Source organism: Odocoileus virginianus, chromosome 3, assembly GCF_023699985.2.
Source record: "Odocoileus virginianus isolate 20LAN1187 ecotype Illinois chromosome 3, Ovbor_1.2, whole genome shotgun sequence".
NCBI classification, from domain to species: domain Eukaryota; kingdom Metazoa; phylum Chordata; class Mammalia; order Artiodactyla; family Cervidae; genus Odocoileus; species Odocoileus virginianus.
In genome coordinates, this window is record NC_069676.1 from 93,574,175 (window position 1) to 93,599,969 (window position 25,795).

Consider the following 25,795-nt stretch of genomic DNA (forward strand, 5'->3'; position numbering starts at 1 on the left):
AGGCAGTTTTACAACTTGACACAAAGCGCCTGCCTAACTTAGGCTTCTACGCTCCCTAGGAGACTGGGAGCTATGGGTGATGTCTCCTTTCCTGACATTTTAAAAGGATGACTCCTAGTTCCGGAAGACAGACAGCCCTGGGTTGTAACACGGGAAAGAACTTTTAAAAAGATTTATATTCCCAAAATGAAGAGAATCAATTACCAGTTACTAATACCTGTACCAATTAGTGGTAGTTACCAGTTCTCTAACGCAATGCTCTAAGGAAAGGGAGGTCAAGGACCTAGAGGCAGGAAAACAATACCTGTCTAATAAAATGTGTACCTGAGCTGAGGGAAACGTCAAGGCGGTCTTTAATAAATGATTGGCTGTGTTTCTTCAGTTTTGCACCAACGAACTCAAATGATGAGCTTCCAATCTCTCCTGGTTTCTTCCTGCAGAGTTGCCGCACACTTGACACAACTGTTTACTTTCTTTCTAGTGACCTAACAACCCAGTCTAGTAAAATATGTACCTGAGCTGAGGGAAACGTCAAGGCGGTCTTTAATAAATGATTGGCTGTGTTTCTTCAGTTTTGCACTAACAAACTCAAATTACGAACTTCCACTCTCTCCCGGATTCTTCCTGCACACTTGCTGCGAGCGCCGCTGCACACAACACAACTCTCCTCCGGCTTGCTTTCCTTCTAGGGAGCCAACCGCAGGCTCTCTCCTCTCGCCTTCCGGAAGTGCGCGGGGCGCAGACGGCCTCGCGCACCTGACGTCACGGAACGCGCCAGCCCGAGAAGGCTAGCAACCGCGAGCGTCCCTACTAGCAGGGGGGCCGCTGAGATGTACGAACTTCCGGTTGTCGCCGGCAGCTGCCGCGGCTGCCGCCTCCGCCACCTGCGGCGGGCCAGGTCTTCGCTCCGGGTCCAGTCAGCGTTTCTCCTCCGTCTCTTCAGTTAACACGCCCATGGTCCCGCCTGGAGCCAGGGCGGCGGGCCCCGGAGCTCGCGCGCGGTGAGGGAGCCGGCCGCGGACCATGCAGCTGACGCTCTGCAGCTGCTGCCTCAGCCGCGCCCTGGCCTCGGCGCTCCTGCTGTCGCTGCTGCTGCCCGAGTTGAGCGGGCCCTCAGCGGGACGGCCGCCTGCAGCGCGGGCCGCGCCCGACCCCCGGCCCGCGGCGCACGGCCCGCGCACCCGGCCCCCTCCGCTGCCCGAGCCCTCCGCCGCCCGGCCCGCGGGTCGCGCTCCGGCCTTGGAAGCCGCCGGCGCGCGGGGCGCCGAGGGCGGCAATGGCAGCACGCCCGGGGCGGGGCCGGCCGCTGACGACCCCGGCGGGAAGGCGGGAGCCGGGGGCCCGGCGGGCGGCCTCCTGGCCGTGAGCCCCGACCCCGGCGACAAGCCCATGACCCAGCGAGCCCTGACCGTGCTGATGGTGGTGAGCGGCGCGGTGCTGGTGTACTTCGTCGTCAGGACGGTCAGGTGAGGCGAAGCCTCCGCGAGCCTCCCCGGCAGGCCTGAGACGCGCTATCTGCCGACCTCCTCCCACCCCCATGTCAAGGTGCCTGCTGAGTGAGATTGTGACAAGGACGGTCTTGAAAGCCTGTGGTACCTTTGGGAGTGTTCAGACCACCAAGTCCCTGCTACCTCCCCTTCATGTTAAATTATAAATTAGCACCGAACCTCTATAGCAATATTTAAGTTAATAGTAATGCAGAATGATCGTAAGGGTGATTTATTTTATAAAAGGTAAAAAGAAGAGAAGTTCTTTTAACAGCACTTTTTTGCTGTTGACTTTTAACTTGCCACCGTCGGTTGTACCTTATGAAGTTTCCATCTCTTTTGAACCGGGAAAACTGACAACTTCGTATGGTTCAGTCGTTGTTAGAGTCCCCATTAGAAATGTCTAGCATTCATTTTGCATGACACTAAATAAACGATGCGAAATGTTACCGATTTCTTGATAAGATGGAAAACTGATACCTGTGCAGCAAAGGAAAAAAAAAATGTGTCATAAATATGATCCCGTTATAATGCTGGAGAGTATGTTTAATATCTTAACTATATATGATTTTAACTTTACAAAAATTTGAATTAGTAAATGGATAGATTTGCTGTTTTACAAAAAAAAACTTTTCCAAAATGAATTCATCTGTAAATAATTCTAAGTGATTCAGAGGTTTAAGGTTTCACCTGAATAGTTTTTTGAACCTGTTCTTAATATAGAATGTTATTAGAGAATTACTTAAATTTCAGATTTGATACAAATACGGACACTTAAATGACATTTTTCACTTTACATATGATAAAACTGACCTAGGAGAATAAAGTGGTGTCCCACAATATCTAATGATCATGATTGATTGTACAGTCCATCATTTGCTTTGTTTGAATTTTTTTTCTCTAATAACATGATATCTGTCCAAATCTGTGATCAAACTTTTGGTTGAGTAAACCAGGAGCTTACATTGTACCAGGTTATGAATAACTATCACTTATTTTTCTACTCCCTTTAATGCCTTATCAAATAGAAAAGGAATTACATAGTTCAATTAGTGATATTTTATATTGTTGTAACTAACTCCCACTTGATACATTCCATTGTTATAGAAGTAAAGTTATTTAACGGCATCAGTCATGGTATTTATTATAACATTCCAACTGTGTAATGAGACCGATTTGGAAAAATCATAATAAAGGCTCTTTAACTGAGTTGGGGACCTCCTCTCTGAAGAGCTGGCATGCAGAGCCGAGAACTCACTGTTAGAAGCAGCCAGCCAGGAGAAGAGCTAAGGAAGCACTCCGTAGATTCCTCCTATTTAATGCATTAGAGGTAGGTGTGTAGGAATGCACTGGTTTGTTCTCCAAAATTATTTCACTTTTTTTTTTTCCTATAACTGCCTACCCTCAACTATTTCATGTATTTCTTTAAAACATTCCTTGACTTAAATAACTAACTGAAAAAGTACAGCCTAAGCCAGTGGTTCTAGACAAGTGATCCAGGGAACCTTGGAGGGTGGGAGGGTCCTCTGAGACCTGTTCAGGTATCTGCAAGATTGAAACTATTTTCAAAATAATACATTCTCTTATAAGTGTATAGGACACAAGAAGTTCATTGATATAGTTTCAGATTCCACAGTGCAGCTAACTCCTAAGAGTCATAACTACCTCTTGTTGAGTTTTGGTGTTCTATCAAAAAAACATAAACACCAATATCGAAAAAGCTATTAAAATGTACCTCCATTTTCCAAGCTCATATCTACTGTACCTGGATTTTCTTCATAGCCTTCAACCAGACAACACATAGCAAATGATTGAAGGCGGAAGCAGATACGAAAATCTAGCAGTTTTCTATTTTTCTTATTTCACTCTTTTTATTTTCTATCTAGTTCTATCCATTTAAGCCAGACATTAACAGGGTTTGAAAAAGAATCTAAATCTGTGCCATTTTTTACCTTTGTTGATTTTCTTTTTGACAATGTATTTTTCACAAAAAGCTATTTAATCTGTAGCGGATTTATTATAATTTTAAAAAGCAAATGGTATTTAAAATTTTCTTAGGTTTAATTAATATATTAAGAATTGATATTTATAATTCACATAATTATAAACTATTCAGGGTCCTAAACAATTTTTAAGGACATAAAGCAATTTTAAGTTCAAAATGTTTGAAAATCACTGGTGGAAGCATTATTTGAGCTGCATAGTATTGGTTCACAAAACCCAGCAAATCCAGGTCCACTTTTTATTAAAGAGAAAGCTAGAAAATGTTCATGAGATGTTACAGACATATAACCACCCAAACTGAAACTTTCTTCTTGATATGAAAAAAACATATTAGAAGAAAATTGAGCAGTAATTATTTTTCTCACCATGTCATTGTTGTTTAATGCTGTATATTTTCCATATAGAATTGGAGTACCCTAAGTATTGTTTCATACACAAAATAAATGATGAGTCTGATGATAACTTTTTGGGGATGATCTTTTTTCATTTTGCTTTTACCTTATCTAATCTTAACATATAAATATTTCTTGCCATGGATTTTCCATCTTCATTTCAGTAAAGCTCATAAGGGTACAGTCTTTTTAGTCTGATTCTATTAGATGACTCACTAACATTTTCTGTTAACAGCAGAATTCTGAATCTATGGCTAAGAAAAATTGTACTCTTAGTACAAAAAAATGTTCTCTAGTACATTCATTCAGACCAACTCCTAAATATAGTTGGCCACCTGATGTTCAACTTGATGCTAACAATGTCTGGGCAGTGTTCAGAACAGAACTCATTCTTTTTGCTTCCAGATTATGAAAATCATTTATTTTGGTGAATATCCATTTTGACTCTCCACTTCAAAATAGGCGTGGCAACATAGCAGCATTATTTATTTGTGCCAACAGGGAAGAATGGGCCAAAAATCATCCTTTCGTTAACTGATATGAGAAAACACTGAGAATATTTTACTTGTAAACTACTTGAACTCTATAAAACTTCAGTATTGTTTTTAATCTAATTCACATATTATGAATGTGTAAATAGATGTAACTTCCCCTCTGAGTCTAGAAATATTCCAAAGAAAATTAGATTCTCTCTGTAGAAATTGAAATATATATATATATATATATATATAAGGAATAGAGAAGGCTTCCTAAGATTAGTATATAGTCTCGTTGTGTGTCTTATTCTCTATTATACCCCCAGTGCTGAACATTATGTACAAAATGTGGTAGGCACTGGGTAAGCAGTTGCCTAATATATGAGCATTCTTAGTTCTTAATTAGGGATCAGTGTGGGTCTAGGGAAGACTCAAAAACCTCAGAACAAAGGCTATTTACAAATCATTGTTTAGCTAAGGCTAAGTACAGTGTTTGCACTCAGACATTAACTAAATGAACTGGGTTTGATTAGACAGAAATGTTCGGGCAGGGAAAACAGTTATTTTATTAGATTTTTCAAAGGAAATAACATTTTTCATCTCCTGTGTATTTTTCCTTTAATGCTTCCTTCCAATATTAAAGGAATATTAGATTACTACTTCTATTAGTTACTATTTTAATTAAACATATAGAATGACCCTGGCTAACTTAAACTAAAGGGGATTTCCTGGAAGAAGATTGAGATCTCAGAAAGTCAGGATGCAACAGATAGAACCGGACATGAAACAACAGACTGGTTCAAAATTGGGAAAGAATTATGTCAAGGCTGTATATTATCACCCTGCTTATTTAACTTATATGCAGAGTACATTAGGCAAAATGCTGGGCTGGATGAATCACAAGCTGGAATCAAGATTGCTGAGAGAAATGTCAGTAACCTCAGGTATGCTGATGACACACCCTTATGGCAGAAAGAAAAGGAACTAAAGAGCCTCTTGATGAAGGTGAAAGAGGAGAGTGAAAAGGCTGGTTTAAAACTCAACATTCCAAAAACTTAAGATCATGGTATCCAGTTCCATCACTCCATGGCAAATAGATGGGGAAACATTATAAATAAAATAAAAATAAAACAGAGACTTTTATTTTTTTGGGCTCCATAATCACTGTAGATGGTGACTGCAGCCATGAAATTATAAGACATTTGCTCCTTAGAAAAAAAGCTATGACAAACCTAGATAGCATATTAAAAAGCAGAGACATTCTGACAAAGGTCCATCTAGTCAAAGCTATGGTTTTTCCAGTAGTTATATGTGAATGTGACAGTTGGACCATAAAGAAGACTGAACACCGAAGAATTGATGCTTTTGAACTGTGGTGTTGGAGAAAACTCTTGAGAGTCCCTTGGACTTCAAGGAGGTCAACCTGTCAATCCTAAAGGAGATCATTCCTAAATATTCATTGGAGGGACTGATGCTGAAGCTGAACCTCCGATACTTTGGCCACCTGATGCGAAGAGCTGACTCATCAGAAAAGACATTGATGCTGGGAAAGATTGAAGGCAGGAGGAGAAGGGGACGACAGAGGATGAGTTGGTTGAATGGCATCACTGACACAATGGACATGAGTTTGAGCAAACTCTGAGAGATAGTGAAGGACAGGGAAGCCTGGTGTGCTTCAGTCCATGGGGTCACAAAGAGTCAGACACAACTGAGCAACTGAACAACAACAAAGTCAAAGAGCAATTGGAGATTCACAGGTAGAAACTAAGTCAGTTTAGGAGAGAAGAGACTAAAGTATCACAGAGGTTTCTCGGTAGGAACAATCCACTGTGAAGGTATGCAGTAGTTTTCAGTCTCTTTGTCCCTTAGTTTAGGTGTTAAATTCCATAGAAGGAGAGGTGAATTAAGTCCTGGGAAAGAAGGGCCTGGTGTGGCTACAGTCCATGTGGTTGCAAAGAGTTGGGCAAGACTAAGCAACTAAGCAACAACAACAGGGCTGGGATCAGTTGCTCTCTAAGAAAAATCATGGTTCTGTTAAGGCAGAAGTTTGCTTCAGGATAAATAAAAAGCCAATAACTGTTGCAGTGAAACTGCAACAAAACTAAGAAGTGGCCTAACCAGAAGACCATAAATGCACTTGTTATTGCTAGTAGCTACCAAGTTCTTACTTTTTACCAGGAAAGGATGAACCAGAAAATGCAATTCACTTAAAGTAATATATCTAGTCTGTATAATGTAAGATCATTTGTGTTAGGGATCAGAAGACTGGTAGCTAACTTTGGACCTTGGTTAAAATTACTTTGAATCATATAGGAAGACAATAGGAAGCCTCATGTTTAAGAACCCAGACTTGGGAATAAAATTGCCTGATTATTTGCTCTACTATTTACAGTCCCAAATTTAATTTTTTCTAAGGTCTGACTTTCTGTGTTTAGAATAAGGATACTTAAAGGCTTATGGTGAGGGTTACCTCAGGTAGTGCATGTAAGCTGCTTACTTCAATTGCCTGACTTATATGCACACCCAGGAAATAGTAATTATTTTTAGTGAATTTTTTCCATTTATTTTTATTAGTTGGAGGCTAATTACAATATTGTAGTGGCTTTTGCCATACATTGACATGAATCGGCCATGGATTTACATGTTTTCCCCATCCCGATCCCCCCTCCCGCCTCCCTCCCCATCCCATCCCTCTGGGTCTTCCCAGTGCACCAGCCCCGAGCACTTGTGTCATGCATCCAACCTGGGCTGGTGATCTGTTTCACATATGATAATATACATGTTTTGATGCTGTTCCCAGTTGTAATATTTTCGTGGGGATGTTCATGATATTTTCTAAAATCTCCCCCATACCATACTCTTATAATATATGAACTCTGAAACTAATCTGCAAGAGATTAGGTCTGACAAGGCTATAGATGGAGTGGGGGCAAGGAGAAAAAAGAATGAGAGATGAAGATGAGAGAAACTTCAGATAAAATAATTTTTGCTGTATGTTGTATACTGTGTTGTCATAGACAACTGAAATTGTGGCTCACCAATTTTTATTTAGCTATGTCTCAGTGGGAAAACAAAATGAGTTCCAAAAATCATTCTTGGTCACTTTGCCCCAAAATACTCAAAGCAAATTTTATATCATTAGTTGTACCTTCGTTAAGACTTAGACAGCTTTATCATTGTACCTGATCACATAGGAGAATGTATGTATATAAAATATCCCATTAAATACTATATTCCTCAGTCTAGTTTTGAATGTTAAATAGAAAAAATTACTTAATAATGTCCTACAGGCATTCAATTAAAACAGGAAAATCAGATCAGTGCAGCAGGTTGTAGCAGGTTACATTGATTGCCTGTCTCCGTTTCACAGAGTAGTAAAACGAAATGGAGTTTTATTCTGTTGTGTTTATTTTATGTGGCATCCTACATTTTTACATAAAACTTTATCAACCTTACTTTAGTACTTTAACTTTATTTTTCTACTGTAGCTTTTACATGTTATTTAAACAGAAATGATTCTTACCAGCCTGAGTATAATGAAACATTGAGGAATCTGCATTCAGTTGAGACAGCTATTTGAATACTAACTTGAATATCTAGAAAGTATCTGATCAAGCTCATTTACCTGTGATCACTGTGCAATAAAGGAATATAATTCAATAGTATAAACCATACTGCTACTTTCTTTTGCTTTCTTAGGCTCACATATTTTCCTCTCCACACATTTAAAGTTCCATTTTTTAAGACCCAACAAAATTTGTTTTCAGATTGCAATTATGCATTTACTCTGGTAAAATAATGTACACATATATAATGGTATATATGTAATTATTAACATACATAGACAAGTTTGGGCATTGTGAGCTTAATGAAAATAATAATTTGTGTAGAGAACCACAGCTGTTAAAATTGCATGAATTTTAAATCCTCCTTTACTCTTTTGTTCAAAAATAATGTACACTGCATATTAGCCTTTTACTTAAGATTTCAATACATTTTTTATATGTATTTTACACTTAGTGTTTATTAGTATTTTAAGCAGATGGTCCCTTGAATCAGCCTGATATTAAGGCTTTATATGGGTTTCTGGCTTTCCCTGAAGACAAAAAAAAAAAAAAAAAAATCAATGCAGATGGATGTATTGTATTTGATGTTTTTATGGCCATAAAGCTGCCATGACCATGTAGCCATTATTGCATATATCTTTGGGCTTAGGAAAGATATTCTTAGGGGAATCTCATTTTAAGTTTAAATTCTGTTTTATGATATGTAGTTGTTGTTTTTTTAATTTGACTTATTTTTAGGTGAATTAGTAACATTTCCTAAAATACAAAATTTGTTTTAATTGAACTGCATTCCCCAATTTATTTTGTGCCAAAGAGTGCACTCTCTTTGCATATGAAATATGTCCTTATCAAATAGCTTGGAGTCATGTTCAGAAGGTAGCATTTATATATGTTAAAAGACAGTAGAAGCTAGAATAAATAATAAAGTGTTCATAGCAACGCAGGCAAATGTTTACATTTTACACAGAAAGAGAAAAAGCATTATTGGGCAGATTAGGTTATCCACTCATTGAAAGATTGGGAAATCATTCAAGGAATGATGATGATCTTGGAAATGGAGAAGAATGTTAGCTGAGATAATTATTAAAAGTCCTTAAGATCGACGTTCATATCATTTCCTTTTTAAAGACTTGCTAAGGTATTCTGTGACTGACGATGGCCTGGTTATTAACATATAACAATTTAATGACCTGGAAGAATCTAGTTTATTTCCAAAAATAATTTCACATGGCTGAAACTGCAAGAATGTTTAGAAAGCCATATGATTTAGAAAATTGAGCAACAGACTGGCAAAACAGAAAAGAAGAATTTAAAACCCTGAGTATTCTTAACTCATTCTTAAGTTTTCAGTTTTCAAAATCAAAGCAATGCATGCAAATGTTATTAAATCACAAGGTTTCAAAGGACCAATGAGTGTGCTCTGTCACTCAGTCATGTCTGACTCTTTGCAACCCCACGGACTGTAGCCCATGAGGCTCCTCTGTCCATAGGATTATCCAGGCAAGAATACTGGAGTGGGTTGCCATTTCCTACTCTGGGGGATCTTCCAGACTCAGGGATCAAATCTGTGTCTCTTGTATCTCCTGCATTGGCAGGCGGATTCTTTACCACTGTCACCGATGGTGAATTATAACTCCCCTATACTTTTCTATTCCTACAAAAGTGTCAGTACTTTTGTCATTTCTGCTCTTAGTTTTTCTGTGAATTACGTTCATGAGTCTAAATTAGAGATGAGATTGGTAAACTGACCCATAGGCTAAGCCCAGTCTGCTGACCTGTTTTTTTTTTTTAAAGCCCATGAGCCTAGGATATGTCTTATAACTTTAAAGGGTTGTAAAAAATCAAAGTAACAACAGAAGAAATTAAGATGAATAACAACTAAAGAAACTAATATGAATGTGTGACAGAGACCATATGTGATCTACGGTGTCTAAAATACTGTCTAATCCTTTACAGGAGTTTAGATTTCTGGTCTGCATGGGGGGGCGGGGCGGTGTGTGTGTGTGTTTGACATAGATACATTCACACCTATATATGCTTGTAAATTTAACAACATAACCCATGTAATTTCTCACTATACAAAAAAGACTCAGACTTCAAACGATCACCAGGATGGTGATGAATCTACCTTATTCTTGCTAGTTATATTAGTATTAATTCTTACATTGGTCATATTTGTAGCTTAAATACCATACTTAAACCTCTGTTTTCTCTTCTACCGTCTTTGGGTGGGCAGATAGATTTATAAGCAGTGATTAGTGGAAATTATCTTAATTTTTCCTAGAGTTTAAGTTATATTTTCTAAATTTTGATCATTAGGCCAAGTACTTTATATCCAGAAACTAGTGCAACACCCTATACTTAGTGAAACTCAAATATGTCTTGTCTTAAGCAAGACATTTATCTCCTAGGGGTCCCCATTATCATTTATATAGAGGCTTGTATTGCTATATACTTGCTGCTCTATTTGTAGTATTTCTTATCCCGCTTATTACCTCGTACAAAGTGAATCAGAATTTAAGTAAACATATTTGTTATCACTTGCTGAGATATCTTTTGTTTTTAAATTCATACAGATACTTGTGTGAAGCATATTTTTCTGTGTGTGGAGTTGAGGTTGTTACATTGGAGGCGACTTAGGCATTGATATCAAGGTCAGATTTGGATCACTGAGCTAGGATATGATGTCACTCAGACCTTCAACAGATACTTAAGGAGAATTAATCAGACACTGTGCTACAAGGTCATAATGCAGTGGTGAACCAGATAGGCATGGTTTCTCCCTCATGGAACTTAGTGAGAGACAGGCAAATAAACACTCAAATGTATATAATTAGCACATATAAATGCAAATGGAGGTAAATAATTTGAAGGAAAAGGAAAGTTACCTGAGAAAGGAGAGAGTAGGGTTCTAAAACATGAGACCTCTTCATATATATAAAGATAATAATGTTTAGTACTCTAAAATAGTTTCCTTCTTCTAGGGCAGTCATTCTCAAACTTAGTTTGCATCAAACTCACAAGGGACGTTTGTTAAAACCTGGGTTTCTGGGCCCTAAATTCAGTTTCTTACTCAGTAGGTCTAGATATGCATGAGGATTTGTTTTTCTAATAAGCCCTTAGATGACCGACCACACTTAAGAACCAGTGATCTAGGATATTGGCTTTCATTACTCTGGAATCACTTGTAGAACATTAATAAACTATTGATGCCTAGTTTCTGCCCTGAAAATATGTAATTCAATTGTGTGGGGATATGGATACTTTGGCCACCTGATGCAAAGAGCTGACTCACTTGAAAAGACCCTGATGGTGGGAAAGATTGAAGGCGGGAGGAAAAGGGGATGACAGAGGATGAAATGGTTGGATGGCATCACTGACTCAATGGACATAAGTTTGAGTAAACTCTGGGAGTTGATGATGGACAGGGAGGTCTAGCTTGCTGCAGTCCATGGGGTCGCAAAGAGTCAGACACGACTGAATGACTGAACTGATGGATCAAGTGAGGAGCTTTTAAAAACACCCTAGGTGATTCTGATCGATGCAGCTGAGATTGTAAGCTCCCCAGCCTAGAATTTGAGTGCATATATACATACAGTTTCTTAGAGGGGCAGAAAGTAAGAAGAAGGCCCAGAGGAGATGGGAGAAAGGCTGGAATAGAAGGCCTTAGTAAAACTATTGGAGGAGAACAAAGACTTAAGAGATTGTCTCTCAACATCATCAGCTGACAGGGAAGAAAGTGTGTCAGGCAGAACAGATGGTGATGGCACCAGACATACAGGAGTAGGTTTTGTTTAAAAAATAAATAAATAATCTTAGATGGTTAATTGATTACATTCCCAAGATGTAGCCATTCTTATACTGAATGCCTTCAGTGTCAGAAACTGGAGTAATTTATTTTTAATTTACAAATAAGTATAAAATAAAAATCATACCACACTTAAATAATTTTTATTCATTAATATGCTGTATTTAATAGGATGAGAAGAAGAAACCGAAAGACTAGGAGATATGGGGTTTTGGACACTAACATAGAAAACATGGAACTGACACCTTTAGAGCAAGATGATGAGGAGGATGACAACACGTTGTTTGATGCCAATCATCCTCGAAGGTAAGTGTTGTGCAGTTCAAAGTTGAATTTCTTTTAACAGTTTTTATCCTAAATGATGAGTTTTCAGTTCTGTTTAATGAAGTTCTTTGTGCTACCCAAGCAGTAGCTAGCATTCGCTTTGCTTTGCTAAAATAGTTGTAGACAACAGAATACCATCCCCCAGAGAAATTGTTACTGTAGATCTCCTTGTGGAGCTTTCTTTTTGCTGCTGCATGAAGATAATCCTCTGTGTGTGTATGTGCACATGGTGGGGGTGGGGGTGGTTCTGGGAGGTGTAGAGGGAGATGAGTAAACGTGATTTTCTTTTTGCATTCTGAAAATATTTTGGTTTTAGTCTCTGTTACTCTATTTGTAAACCGTGTTTTTGGCAGAATTGTGGGGCTTATGGTCAGCGGTCTGATCCTATGACTATTATGTCTGTTCTCATATCTGTTCTCACTGAGTTGAGACCTTTCCTAAAAGGTTTGGATAAACAAAGTTACATGGATATAGACTAGTTTCAGTGCAGATGGCATGAGGAAGGGAAGCAATAAAGTTTGCAGTCAATAGGGAAGGACATGTTGGAATAGAGGAGGAATTATTTGGGTGAAGGAAAACCAGCATCCAGAGTCAGCTACATATATAGAAAGAGTGTAGCAATCTGGGGGTTAAAAAAAAAGACTCAACAAAAATTGGATTATTAACTCAGATATATATGAGCTTTTAGGTGCTGGTAATTAATTCACTTAATAAAAATATATTCATAAAATGCCATAGTAGTAGTAGAGTCTAGATGTGTAAGTGTGACCCAGACAACTGTATTTGCTCATTAGCAGTTCTGTATCTTAGTGAAAATACAACACGAATAAAATACATTAAAATGTATTTATTTAGAACATGCTAAGGTTTATTTAGAACATTCAAGTATACCCCCTGAAAAGCCCTTAAACTGGCTATATCAAACATACCCCCTGAAAAGCCCTTAAACTGGCTATAAAGTACTGCACAGCTCCCATTAAGTCTAACATCGCCAGTTACTGCCTGTTTGCTCGGGTCGGATGAAGTCGCTCACACGCGTTTAGGAGCCACTGTGTGTACGGATGCTTCCCTTTACGTGCTGGAGTGACTAGTAAGAATCATTTGGAAATACTGGTGGGAACTGAGACTGAGCAAACAGCTCATCGTTTCCCTCCTCTTGGGCTCGCCCTACAGAAGGTGCTCATTGAGTAGGATTGGGGCGAAGAGTCACGTTTTGTATAAGTATTTTCTTTTAATCTTCTGCAGAGTTTTTAATATATTTTAGAAGTGTAGTATTGGTCGTGTTTTGAAAAGCTCAGTGCATATGAGGTACCTCTTCTGCACAAATGCAGAAAGGGAACACAGAAAAGGAAGTTGTTGACTTAGGAAGTCAGGGTTGTTTCCAAAGAGGAACTGAACTTGAAGCCTAGCTTGTCTATTTCAAGTGTGCTTGACTCAAGACAAGCACAAGATTGTTACAGTCAGCAACAACTACCCAGAGTTTGTAGTTGTGACAGATGATAGTTTATTCAGAAAGTGAGCAGCAGAAAATGACTGGAATGCAGACTGTTGTATGTGCGTGTGTATTTATACATGCAACGTGTTACGTGTGGGGATCAACTGTGACAAGTCCTGGGAATGTGCCAGTTTTTTTTGTTTTGTTTTTTTTAAGGAGTTTGTTGTTATCCTGCTATTGTTCCTGATGGTATTTAGCCAGAGTTTATATAATCAAATAATCAGATGTGTGTTGAAGAATGAGACCTCTTGTCGTAGTGGGAAAAGTGGCCAAGGAGAGATCAAGAGTGGCAGAAGCAGGGAAGGTGGGAGGAATATAAGAAGGCGAGAGTTTCCATGAGATGTCGTCACCCACAGCCATCTCTTGCTCTGCGTCTCACCTCATCACAGGCTCTCTCTCCTATTTATCTTCCATATACCCCTCTTTTCATGAAGCTTGCATTCCGTCAGGGAGCTAAGCATTAGTCTAGAGTTACAGAAACAGAGAAAGAGGAAGAATAGGATGATGTGGGAATATATAGTGGACTCACAGAAACGAATGATCCAGAAAAACCTGTTGGAAGTGACAGGTAAATTGAGACTTGAAACATGAATAAAAATTAGCTAAATGAAGGGTGACTAGAGGGGCTGAGAGTTGGAGAGAGCGCTGCAGTCACAGAGAATCAGAAGCAAAAGAGTAAAGTATATTCAGGGAACTGAAAGAAGTGAGTACTATATTAGTATGTATGAAAGAAATGAATGGGTGAAGGAATTATTTTTGAGCTTTGAATGCAAAAGGCAGAACAATAAATTAGAAGGCAGATTGTGATACATGTTAAATCAGTTACAGATTATTCTACAGGTTGCAAAAAGTCACTTGGAAAATTTTAAGACAGCGAAAACATAATGAAAGCTATATTTTGAAGATAACTGTGCATAAATTGTAAGAAGATTATAATAAACAGCAAGGGGACCAGAAAAAAGATCAGTTAGATGATACACATACATTGGAGGAGTAGAGACTTCTTGGAGAAGTAAGGGAATGAGGAAAAAGATCAGTTAGATGGTATACATACACGGGAGAAGTAGGGACTTCTTGGAGAAGTAAGGGAACCAGGAAAAAGATCAGTTAGATGGTGTACATACACGGGAGAAGTAGGGACTTCTTGGAGAAGTAAGGGAACCAGGAAAAAGATCAGTTAGATGGTATACATACATTGGAGGAGTAGAGACTTCTTGGAGAAGTAAGGGAATGAGGAAAAAGATCAGTTAGATGGTATACATACACTGGAGAAGTAGGGACTTCTTGGAGAAGTAAGAGAACCAGGAAAAAGATCAGTTAGATGGTATACATACATTGGAGGAGTAGAGACTTCTTGGAAAGTAAGGGAACCAGGAAAAAGATCAGTTAGATGATATACATACATTGGAGGAGTAGAGACTTCTTGGAAAGTAAGGGAACCAGGAAAAAGATCAGTTAGATGATATACATACATTGGAGAAGTAGGGACTTCTGATGTTCTAGCAGTTAAGACTTCACCCTCCCAAAACAGGGGGGACTATGTTCAATCTCTGGTCAGGGAACTAGACCCCACATGCCACAATAAAGACCTGGAGTAGCCAAATAAATAGAAAAGAGAATAAATTTTAAATAAATTTTTTCAAAGAAATTTTAGAAAAGTGAAATAGAGTGGAGTGAATTATTCAAGAGGCTTTGAAAAATATTGTCAACAGGATTTAAGTATTCTGTTTAGAAGGTGAAGGATAGAGAAATGGAAATACTAGATCAGCCAAGACGTTCATTCAGGCTGAACAAACAACCCAGTAATAATGGAGGTGCAAGTTTCGGGAATAATGATAATTATCAATGATGATCGATAATGAAATAAGCTTGAATTTCTTAGTGTTATGATACCATTTACTTAAAAGACTTGGGAAAAACGTATGTCTGGATTAAGTAAGGAGGAGAGCACATCAGGAAGTGTGCTTGTATGCTGTGCTTAATCGCTCAGTGGTGTCTGACTCTTTGCCACCCTGTGGACTGTAGCCCACCAGGTTCCTCTGTTCGTGGGATTCTCCAGGCAAGTATACTGGAGTGGGTTGCCATGCCCTCCTCCAGGGGATCTTTCCAACCCAGGGATCAAACCCAGGTCTTCCACATTGCAGGCGAATTCTTTATCGTCTAAGCCTTATCCATCCAATAAATCAGTGATATAACAGCTAGTTCATACAGCAATTTTTTATTGCTTGGCATTAGCCTAGGGGCTTGGGACACATTAAAGCAACAAAACAGAAAAGAAAAATTTTAAATATCCTGACTTTGTAAAGCGTACCTTCCAGTTGAAAATAGATGAGATTTGGGGACTGACATTTCATTTTCATTTTTTACTTTTCCTTTTATATACTTCTATGTTGTTGGATTTTTTTTCTTCAAAGAGCCTATGTGCATGCATTACTTAATCCCCCCCCCCCCCCGCCTTGGGAATAATTTCAATTCTATAGAAAAGTTATAGGAATAAAAATAGTACAAAAATTACCCTAAACTTTTAATCTAGAGTCACCTATCTTTGACACATTACTTCATTTGTTTTCTTATGTTCTCTCTTTCCCAGTCATAATGATACAGAAGAATGCATCCGTTTCATTTTATATATAAGTGATTTTCTGATATTTCCTTCTTATTAGATTCAGAGTGTGCATTCTTGGTAGAAATACTCCATAGATCTTCCTACATCCTTTTCAGGACATCCTTATCTGCAGATACGTAGAGTTCATCTGTCCTTCAGTAGCAGTGGGAATTGTGATGTTCCTCTTCAAAACTTTGTCTGATTTTCCAATATGTACTTTTCTTCCCCTTCACAACTACTAAAAAGGCATTTTAAAATCATACAGTATTCTGCTTCTCATCAAAATTTCCCCCGAGATTTAGTACCCATTTGTCGTCATTCTTGTCTGATTTAATATTCACCATGATAGTTGCAAAATCATGATTTTCCAACTTAGCATTTCCTCCATATTTACCAGTCGGCACTGACGTGTACTCTTAGCAAGAGCTTATCCTTGTTTCTTCTTTATCTGTCTATATATCTGTCTGTCTGTCTATCTTATTGGCAGTAAGGATTCATAATAATTCATTGTTGTGCTTGCCAGTGGGAGCCTATTCAAGCTGACTTCTCTGCCCCTGTGACTTGCTCCCATTTTTTTTAAGTATTTCCTTACATTCTGGCCTAACAAGATGTTCCAGGCTCATTTTGTATCTGCACTGCTCCAGCCATGGAATCAGCCATTTCTCGAAGAAGCCCTGGTTCCTTTGGGTGCTAGCTGAGCTCTTTGCTACCAGAATGTCCTTCAGCAGACAACTGTATGAATTTATATATAAGCACATATGCAAAACCTAATGTGCCCTATTTATACAGGCATGAGTGTATCTGTGTGTACACGCATAGCCATGTCCGACTCTGTGACCTCATGGACTGTGGCCCGCCAGACTCTTCTATCCATGAAATTTTCCAGGCAAGAACACTGAAGTGGGTTGCATTTCTTGCTCCAATATACATGCATATTTACATACTTTATATACTATTACTTCACACCTCCCATTCTGCCATTCCAGTCTATCCCCACTGGGTTCTTTCTTGCTTTCTTCCTTTTCCATAATGGCATTTTTCTTGTTCATTGTGTTAAGAATGACTTCCAGCAACATCCTGGCTCCCAACATCAACACATTTACTTATTGCTCAGTCTTATAATAAAACTAATATTGTGTGAGAATCACTTTGCATATACAGTAGACAAATGTACTACTAAGAGTTGAGGATTTGTTTGCAGTTTTCTCCTTACAACCTCATCCTGCCCAGGACTGAGGGTAGTCAGGTACTATAAGTGATTTGGCTTAGTTCTTTTCCTCTCCCTTTTCAATTGTGTTTATAGTAGTCATTTAAAATACAATTTTAAGTCACTTGTTCACTTCTGTCCTAGATTTTTTTCTGCCTCTCCCATTTGTATTGTCTTTATTTTTTATTTGAACAAAACTAACATGCCTCCAAAAATAAAAACTATACCAGAAAACTTTAAGAACATATACCTGCTCACTTTCAGATATACTCAGAGAAGTATTGCTCTCTTGACCCCTTCCACACCATTCTTACCTCCTCACCCATTGTGGATAATCAGTTTCATTATTTTCCAGTTGGTCCTCCTGTGATTCTCTTGATAGAAGTTGATTGGAATATATATTTCTTATATATCTCTTTCTTACACAAGAGGTAGCATATAGTTTATATACTCATATTTTAATAGTACTCCTGTGAGTCATGCTATGTAAGTTCATAGAGATTTTATTTTTCACAGCTATGTAGTACTCCATGTTGTGTATGTATCATGGTTTATTGAATCAGTTGCCTATACTTTTCATGTTTAAGTAGTTTTCATTCAATTATTTTGCAGGTACAGGTTATACTGAAGTGAATAACACTGCACATACATATTTTTGTATTGTTGGAGGTGTATGTTCAGGGTAAATTTATAGGAGTGGGATTTTTGTCAAAGAGTGTGAAGTCATTTTTAACCATGAGTATTGGAGGTGCCTGTGATAGCCTAGAGGACATAATAAATTGGATGCATTCATCTCTTCATTAAAAGCAATGATAAACTGTCTGCCATGTATCCCAAAGCACTCCACTGAGCTCTGGGGATAGTGGTGAACAAAAACGGATAAAATACCCAGCCTCATGCAGTTAACAATAGATACACATCCATAGGCCAGGAATAAAGAAAAAAGAAGTCTGAACTAAAGTTGGAATTCCTGATTATCATTCTTTAGCCTTGCTAAAACCAGAGGAAAGGCTCTTCTCTGCGCCCAACCTACTTCTGTGCCTTTTGAAGTGATCAGTAAGATGGATGGATACTTCAGGGTGCCAAGAAGCAAAGGGTAGTTTTTCTTTTCTCCTTTTATTTTCTTCCTCAAACAATATTAAATAATACCTACACTGATTTTAGATATCTGCTGTGATTTTTTTTTTTCCCCCAAAGTCTATGCACACATGGATCTCTTTTTCTGTCTCTCACTTTGAGAGGAAGGTAGACTCATTTCTTTTCTCCTCTGGGCAGAAGTTTCAAAGACAAGTAGGTAGAGGTGTGTTTGTATTCCTATTACCTTCTGTAACATAGAGATTGTTTTCTGATGAGATATACAGTACAAACTCTGTTACTTCATTTGAAGTAGATTCAATTGGTGGGGCCTCCTCTGATTTTCAGATGTTGGTGCGTGCATGCCCAGTTGGCTTCAGTCACGTCCAACTCTATACGATACTGTGGGTCTGTAGCCTGCCAGGCTGTAGTCCACCAGCATCCGTGGGATTCTCCAGGCAAGAATACCTGGAGTAGGGTGCCATGCCTGCCTCCAGGGGATCTTCCCGACCCAGGAATCGGAGCCACGTCTCCTGTGTCTCCTGCATTGCAGGCAGATTCTTTACTGCTGAGTCACCTGGGAAGCCCTCCAGTGTTGGTATCAGATATTAAACATGCATTATGCCATCAATTTGTTCAACATTTCCAATTTATCTCATGGAGAAGATGAACAAATCTCCTTCAACTTACTATGGAGTTATGTCTGGACAAAGCCATCATAAGTTGACAATATCATAAGTTGAAGATGCATTTAATACACCTAACCTGAACGTCAGTATTTAGCGTAGCCTACCTTAAACATGCTTAGAGCACTGACATTAGCCAGAGCACTGGTATTAGCCTGTAGTTAGGCAAATCATCTAACGCAAAGCCTATTTTAGGCTTTTTTTAAGCGAAGTGTTGAATGCCGCATGTAATTTGTTGAATACTACACTTAAAGTTTGGTTGTATGAGTACAGAATGGTTTTAAGTGGATCTTTTGTTTACCCTCATGAACTCATGGCTGACTGGGAACCGTGGGTCCCTGCCACTTCCCAGCATCATAAAGGAGATCATGCTAGCCTGAGAAGAGATCTTGTTGGATCATCTTCAATTCAAAATTGGGAGTATGGTTTCAACCGAATCCATATTGTTTTCATGTCATCATAAAATCAAAGACTTGTTAAGTCAAACTGTCCTAAGTTGGGGACTATTCGGTATAGATCCCATTGTGACTCACTTTGGTAACAGCTGATAATCATGGTTAATGGTGCTTGTTGCTCTCAGTTAAAGGGAAAAATCAACACTTATATGGAGAGTGTATCACAAGGTCCTTGTAGACCCTCAAAGAGGGTTTTTACCAAGGGCTTCCCAGAGCAGTCATATAAATGGTAGAAAATCCAAGGTAATGAATAATAGTGGTAGAGAGAATGTCCTCAGAGGGATAAGATCAGGCACGGGTCCTGTCACTGAGCCAGGAGGAAAACTGGAGAGAGTAGGGTAGCAGAACTATAATAGGTATAATTATAATAATCTCTTAATAGTAAATGCCTACCTTAGTGCAGGATGTCCCAGACTCTGTACTAAGCTCCTTACATATACGATGAATTCATTGAGACTGTTTTGCAAAGTAGTTTCTGTTGCTTTCGCTTTAAAGATAGGAAAACTGAGCCTCGAAGAGTTTAAATAATCTAGGCTTCTCTTCCTACTGCAGTCCTCATTTCATTTTTTAAATATTTATATGATTTATACCCATAAAGAAAATAATTCCAGAGTCTGTTCATTCTGTCTTCTATATTAGCACACAGTATTATTGTTCATTTTTAACATGGGTACCCTATACTTTATCTTAGTGAAAAGGCTGAGAAGCAATCAAATGAAGACTCCTAAAATGAGGAATATAAATATTATCTGCCTGCTTTGTCAGTTGCAACGCAGTATCATATTAGTCTGCAATAAAACTGCTGGTGATTCTTGTTGGATCCTCTCTTACTGATGCTTCCTTCATTGTTCAAGTGCTTTCTAAAATTACTTCATCTTCATTTTCCAAACTCTGTCTACAAAATAACAAGAAGCAAGTCATTCTCAGAGAGGTAGATTAATTTCTCCACCGTGATTTAATAACAGCATGAAACTCGCCTTTTGTAGTCAGCTCTTTCTGAGCGACTACAGAAGGACGTGCCTTTCAATGTATCGAAGTTTTAATAATGATATTGTTGGTGGTGAAAATTTGGAGTAATAATTTTACTGTTTCTTTGCACTAGGTTGAACCATATGGAACTGCTACTATATGAGTTAATCTAAATTTCCTGAGAGAAGTTTATTTTTTCATGTAATACTCCAGCTTCTTTTCCCCCCAATCCTCCTAATTCTGACTGTCTTCATGTGTGAGCTTCATTTTTAGACCAGTAATAGGATGGTGCCAGCAATTCCTATAATCATGCCCTGAACAGTAATTTTCAATGAAAGCTGGGGACCAGCTATCTTGTGTCTCTTTCTTAGGAATGAGAAAAGTTTCCCCAGAAACTCTGTTTAACAGTTTTATTTTTGTTTTTCGAATCATTGGTTATATGATCATTGCTAAATTGAACCCTGGCAGGAAATATGAAAATACCATAGTTAGTTCAGAATCATCATCTGGGATTGAATGGATATTGGGGATTTAACCATGATTACCACTAGGTCTAGTCATTTAAGCATTGAGGTTTATTGGGAAAATTTGTATGTATGTGGGAAAAAATAGCTCAGGCTGTTTAATTAATATAATTTCTCTTGAATTTGCTGTTGTTATCCTATTATTATTCTGTTGTTAGCCTATTACATTTATTTGTATATTAGAAATAATTTCTTTTGGTTAGTGAAACATTTTACACAAAGGAATTATAAAACTGTAAACCACATACCAATGTTTTAACAATTGTGTAGGACATTTTAGCTCTCTCTGATAGAAATGTGACGAGAAATCAGAGACAACTATGTATTAACCAAAACTTACCTTTCATTTTCTTACCACCATGTTGGAAATAAATACTCATAACCAGTCTCAAAAATGTAGTTTTAAACATTACTTCGTAACACAACACAAGTGGAAATAATACCTTGTTATTCTGTTTGATTTCTGCTGAAGAGTAAAGTTATTATTATTTTATAATGGTGTACACTAAAGGACATTTTGACAATCTTGGTTGGCACTTTTTAAAAGCCAGTACTTCTATCACTTCAAGGCTATTCTAGTAATTTCTGCCATGTATGTAATTTTAAAAACTCTAAATTTGCTTCTTAGCTCCTCTCTTCTGCGTCATTAAATTTAATACTGTATTATATGTGTTCGTGACATTTGTGCTCAGTGTTACTTGGCCACAGAATATTTTCTGGTTATTAGCAACAGCATATCGGAGTCAGGGAACAGATCTAATATAAATGTGTTAACCAGAAACTCTCATTTAAGAAGATCTTACTCAAACAGTTATCAATTTGAAAATAATTCTAATTTCTAAATCACTACTTTCAATATGGAGCATAACATTTTATCAGAATAAACACTTAAGGTTATTCAAAGTAAATAGAGTATGTATAGTAATCCATCAGAGTACTATTGCTTAGATAGAATTGGTATTTGAGGATGTCCAGTGTGTGTTAACTAGTAGGATAGTCTATACCTTATCCACTTTTGGGAACTGTGCTGTCCTTGTTATTATTTAAACAGGTAGCTAAAGAGGATGTTTGTGTAGGGTTTAGGGGTTTTTCTGTATGTTTTACTTTTCTGTGGACATTGAGCCTTAGAAGGAAATTTTGCCTTGCTCCAGTTACCATCGCAATGTCTTTATTGGTTAAGAACATGAAAAATTTGTATATTATTAAATGATAATGTAACATATGTTTTCTCTTCTCTCTACATGGTCTAGAAGTGTTGTGTCTAATTTGGTAGCCACACTAGCCTTATGTGGCTTTTCCAAGTTTGAAATTTGACTAGTGTGACCCAGAAACTAAATTTTTAATTTTCAGTTCAGTTCAGTTGCTCAGTCATGTCCAGCTCTTTGCAACCCCATGAACCGCAGCAGGCCAGGCCTCTCTGTCCATCACCAACTCCCAGAGTTTACTCAAACTCATGTCCTTTTTTTATTTTATTGGGTTTTAACTAATTGAAATTTTAACTTTAATTGCCAGATTGCTATTGTTTTAGACAGTACAGAGCTAGAACAAGTGTTAGACTGCTCTAAAGTAATTCTGTCAAATAGAAACTCTTAATGACAAGCTGAATCACAAGTTTCTGTTCATCCAACAGTTGATCTGTTTAGCAAAATGCTTACTTACGGCTTTGGTTTAGGACTTGTGCTCTGCTGTGATAGTCTGGATCGCAAACTCTCTAAGGTATATGCTGGGCTGGATGGACAATGCAGGCAGAACTTGCCACCCATAAGGCTGACTCATGTGAGTGGGGTCGCAGGACAGTAAAGGGACAAGGATCTCAAGTTTATGAACAAAAAAGTTCTAAACACAATTTTTAAGGCATTAACCTTCCCGAGCGTTCTCAGATAGTGTTCATTCTTTAAAATCCGAAGACATTATATCTTCTTTAAAAAGGACCAGGGAGGAAAAAAACCAGGAATCTAATATTTGCAAATGTATTTAAATGAAGAAGGAATAACTATATTCTTGACTACACTAAGACAGTTTTTCCTTTCCAACTTGATTTGGTTTAATAGCTGTTTTGATAGTTTAAGATTTTCTGAGTTAGCTTTTAGGTTGTCCTTGAAAAATGTCCTTTTTTTTAATTATATCATTGCATAATGTTTAGAGACAGAACATTCTTGAAGCTTGAAAAATATCCAAACTGAGATTTCCATAAAATGTACTATTACTGCACATTTGCTTTACCTCATAGAAAAGCATGTGTAAGAATGCTTAAAATGCTTAAAATGAGGTCTGCTCTCTAAAATGTTTAGGCACAGATTACAGTATTGTTAACCTTAGGTTCAATGTTATATAGCAAGAACATCTCTGGAACATATTCATCTTGCATAATTGAAACTCCATACCCTTTGAGTAGCAATTCCTCGTTTCCCTCTTCCCTCAGTCCCTGCTAACCACCATTCTGTTCTCTACTTCTATTAGTTTGACTATTTTTTAATACAAGTAGTGGAGAATCTAGAATTACAGAGGTTCAGAAGCTTTTCTCGTATCGTGAGAAGCCTGCAGTTTGCTGCTAGCTTCTGTTCAGTGGCAGTTTGATGACAGGATCTACATCTGTGTGGTTTTCCTAAAGGTTTTCTGATGCTAGTTTATCCTGGTTATGTGGCTTATGCAGTTTCAGCCATCACATCTGTATACCAGAAGAGAAGACAGTGAGAGGCAAGAACCCAAGCCACATCTGTCCTTTTATCAGGAGATCAAAATTTCCCAGAACCGACCCTTCCTTCCAGCATGTTGTCACCCTACTTTGCTCACAAAAATAAATCAGTATTTTTATTAGCAAAGAGGAGATAATAGATGTTGAGCAGATAATTAAAGTCTGTCACTCTGACTATTCAAAGTATTTTCTGAAAGTTAAACTGGGCAACTGGCAAGAGAGAATTGGCTTTGCAGGGACCCTGAATGAATGGGTGAATTCTGAGCAATTACTGTTCATGAGTAACAGGTGTTTTATTAACCTTCAATATGTATTTTTTTAAATTTACTCTCAAAATATATTAGAATTCCCTTAGCTTGTAATAACCTACTCATGTAGAGATCTATTGTAGATTGCTTACTAAGATTCAGATAAACAGTAAGTTGGGAAAGAGTATTACTCATTCTCATAGGTATGAAGTTCTATATGTTGATGATTTTAAAGGAGAACTTATTAAGTTAGTAAAATCTGCATACCTTTGCTTTTGGTTGGATTAAATGCTTTTGGTTGTAATGACTCTCAGTAGTAGAAGTTCCTTAGCATCTGTGGTTTAGATTAAGTAGCAGTAAAGCCTGATGTATAATTAGAATTAAGGTATATAAAAATAGTGTGATGAAAATATATCCTCGTATTACCATAAACTAGTCAATAAGGTAAGAAAATAGGCACACTTATCACATCATATAATTTATAGAAAACCTTATCTTATGTATGGAAAATTTTTATAACTATTATAAATATATATAAATTATTAAAATTATATAAATATAAAATATTTATATTTATAAATATAAGTATTATAAACATTGAAAGCTTTTTTTTTATTGTTTCATTGAATATACTTCCAGTCCTTGCAGCTTCAATTAATACTACTTTCTGAAATTTTAGAAATAGAATCTGTCAAGAATTGTTTACAGAAACTATAAATAAATAATTACGTTGTATACTTGTCAAAGTTGTTCATGGTACCCACACTAGTTATGTATAAAATTCCTTTGAAAAAGTTAGAAGTATAATTTAAAGAACAGTATCAGATATAATTAGTGTAGACAAAGTAACTATGTGTTTTATTAGTGCCCTTCATTATAATTTCCTTATATTAAATAATATCATTATCTTCTGGTACTCCAAGTCTTTGGGGATGTTTTAAAGTGTGTATAAATTTGTTCCAGGATAAGCATTTATAGTATTTTTTTTTCTTGCAGATAAGAATGTGCCTTTTGATGAGAAAACTTCGTCTTCTACAATGAAGAGCAGAATGTCTGTGTTTAAGGAATAAAAAGCCACTTTATCAATGGGGGGGTATTTAAGTTACATATATTATGATAACCTTCAATTTGTTGTTGCAATAAATGTGTATCATTTGTTAGTTTTTCTCTGTATAGAAGTGCTCTTAATGGGCTCAGAGTTGTTGGGAGTAAATTGTACTATAATAGAGATCTGAAAATTACTTTTAAAGCAGTGTGTTTTCTGATCAGTTTCTCTTTCTTGCTTACCTTATTATTGTAAGCTGTTTATGCACTAATCAGTTAATTTTATTTATATATGTATATATATATAAATTTTATTTTTTGGCTGGTTAAGTTTTTTTTGTTTTTTTTTTCCTGGAACTATAAATCCCAACAACTAACTGGTGTGTAACTTTACCAAGATGTATTTCCCGTTTTTGTGGGGAAAAGAAGCCAAATTTATTATCTTGAGTTTGGGTTTTTTAAATAATAAAAATGTCTGTGTTGTGTGTAAAACAATAAATATGATTTAAAATTCTTTGAATGTGGTATAAACAGTGTGTTTATACAGTAAACTGAAAGCTATTGTTACATATTAGCATATGTATTTTATATGATTTCTTTAAAAATCTGTCAAAAAGTTATTGTATCTTAACAACTTCCTTGTTAAAGTATGTTACCACATTGATTAGATATTTCAGAAACCAGTGAATTTCAAAGCCATTTAATTTGTTTACAGTATTGTGAGAGAAGTACCAGT

The 25,795-nt window shown here is 37.3% G+C and overlaps 1 protein-coding gene across 2 annotated transcripts; it reads left to right on the forward strand.

The window, feature by feature from the left end:
* The first annotated feature begins 775 nt into the window (after nucleotides 1-775).
* FAM174A (family with sequence similarity 174 member A) lies at nucleotides 776-25,579 on the forward strand. 2 transcript variants are annotated; one of them, XM_070465857.1, is made up of 3 exons: nucleotides 780-1,466; nucleotides 11,905-12,039; nucleotides 25,012-25,579. In XM_070465857.1, the coding sequence occupies exons 1-3, from the start codon at nucleotides 1,024-1,026 to the stop codon at nucleotides 25,013-25,015; spliced, it is 582 nt and encodes a 193-aa protein (XP_070321958.1). In that variant the 5' UTR covers nucleotides 780-1,023; the 3' UTR covers nucleotides 25,016-25,579. The 2 variants fall into 2 exon arrangements, with proteins under 2 accessions (XP_020745075.2, XP_070321958.1); XM_020889416.2 differs by lacking the exon at nucleotides 25,012-25,579 and having other exon boundaries at nucleotides 776-1,466; nucleotides 11,905-12,043.
* Nucleotides 25,580-25,795: the final 216 nt, after the last annotated feature.

Bases quoted from the DNA above. Each gene is read 5' to 3' on its own strand.
- FAM174A (XM_020889416.2), top strand. From the start codon at position 1,024: ATGCAGCTGACGCTCTGCAGCTGCTGCCTCAGCCGCGCCCTGGCCTCG. The intron at 1,467-11,904 runs GTGAGGCGAAGC...TGTATTTAATAG, and splicing joins TTCGTCGTCAGGACGGTCAG to GATGAGAAGAAGAAACCGAA.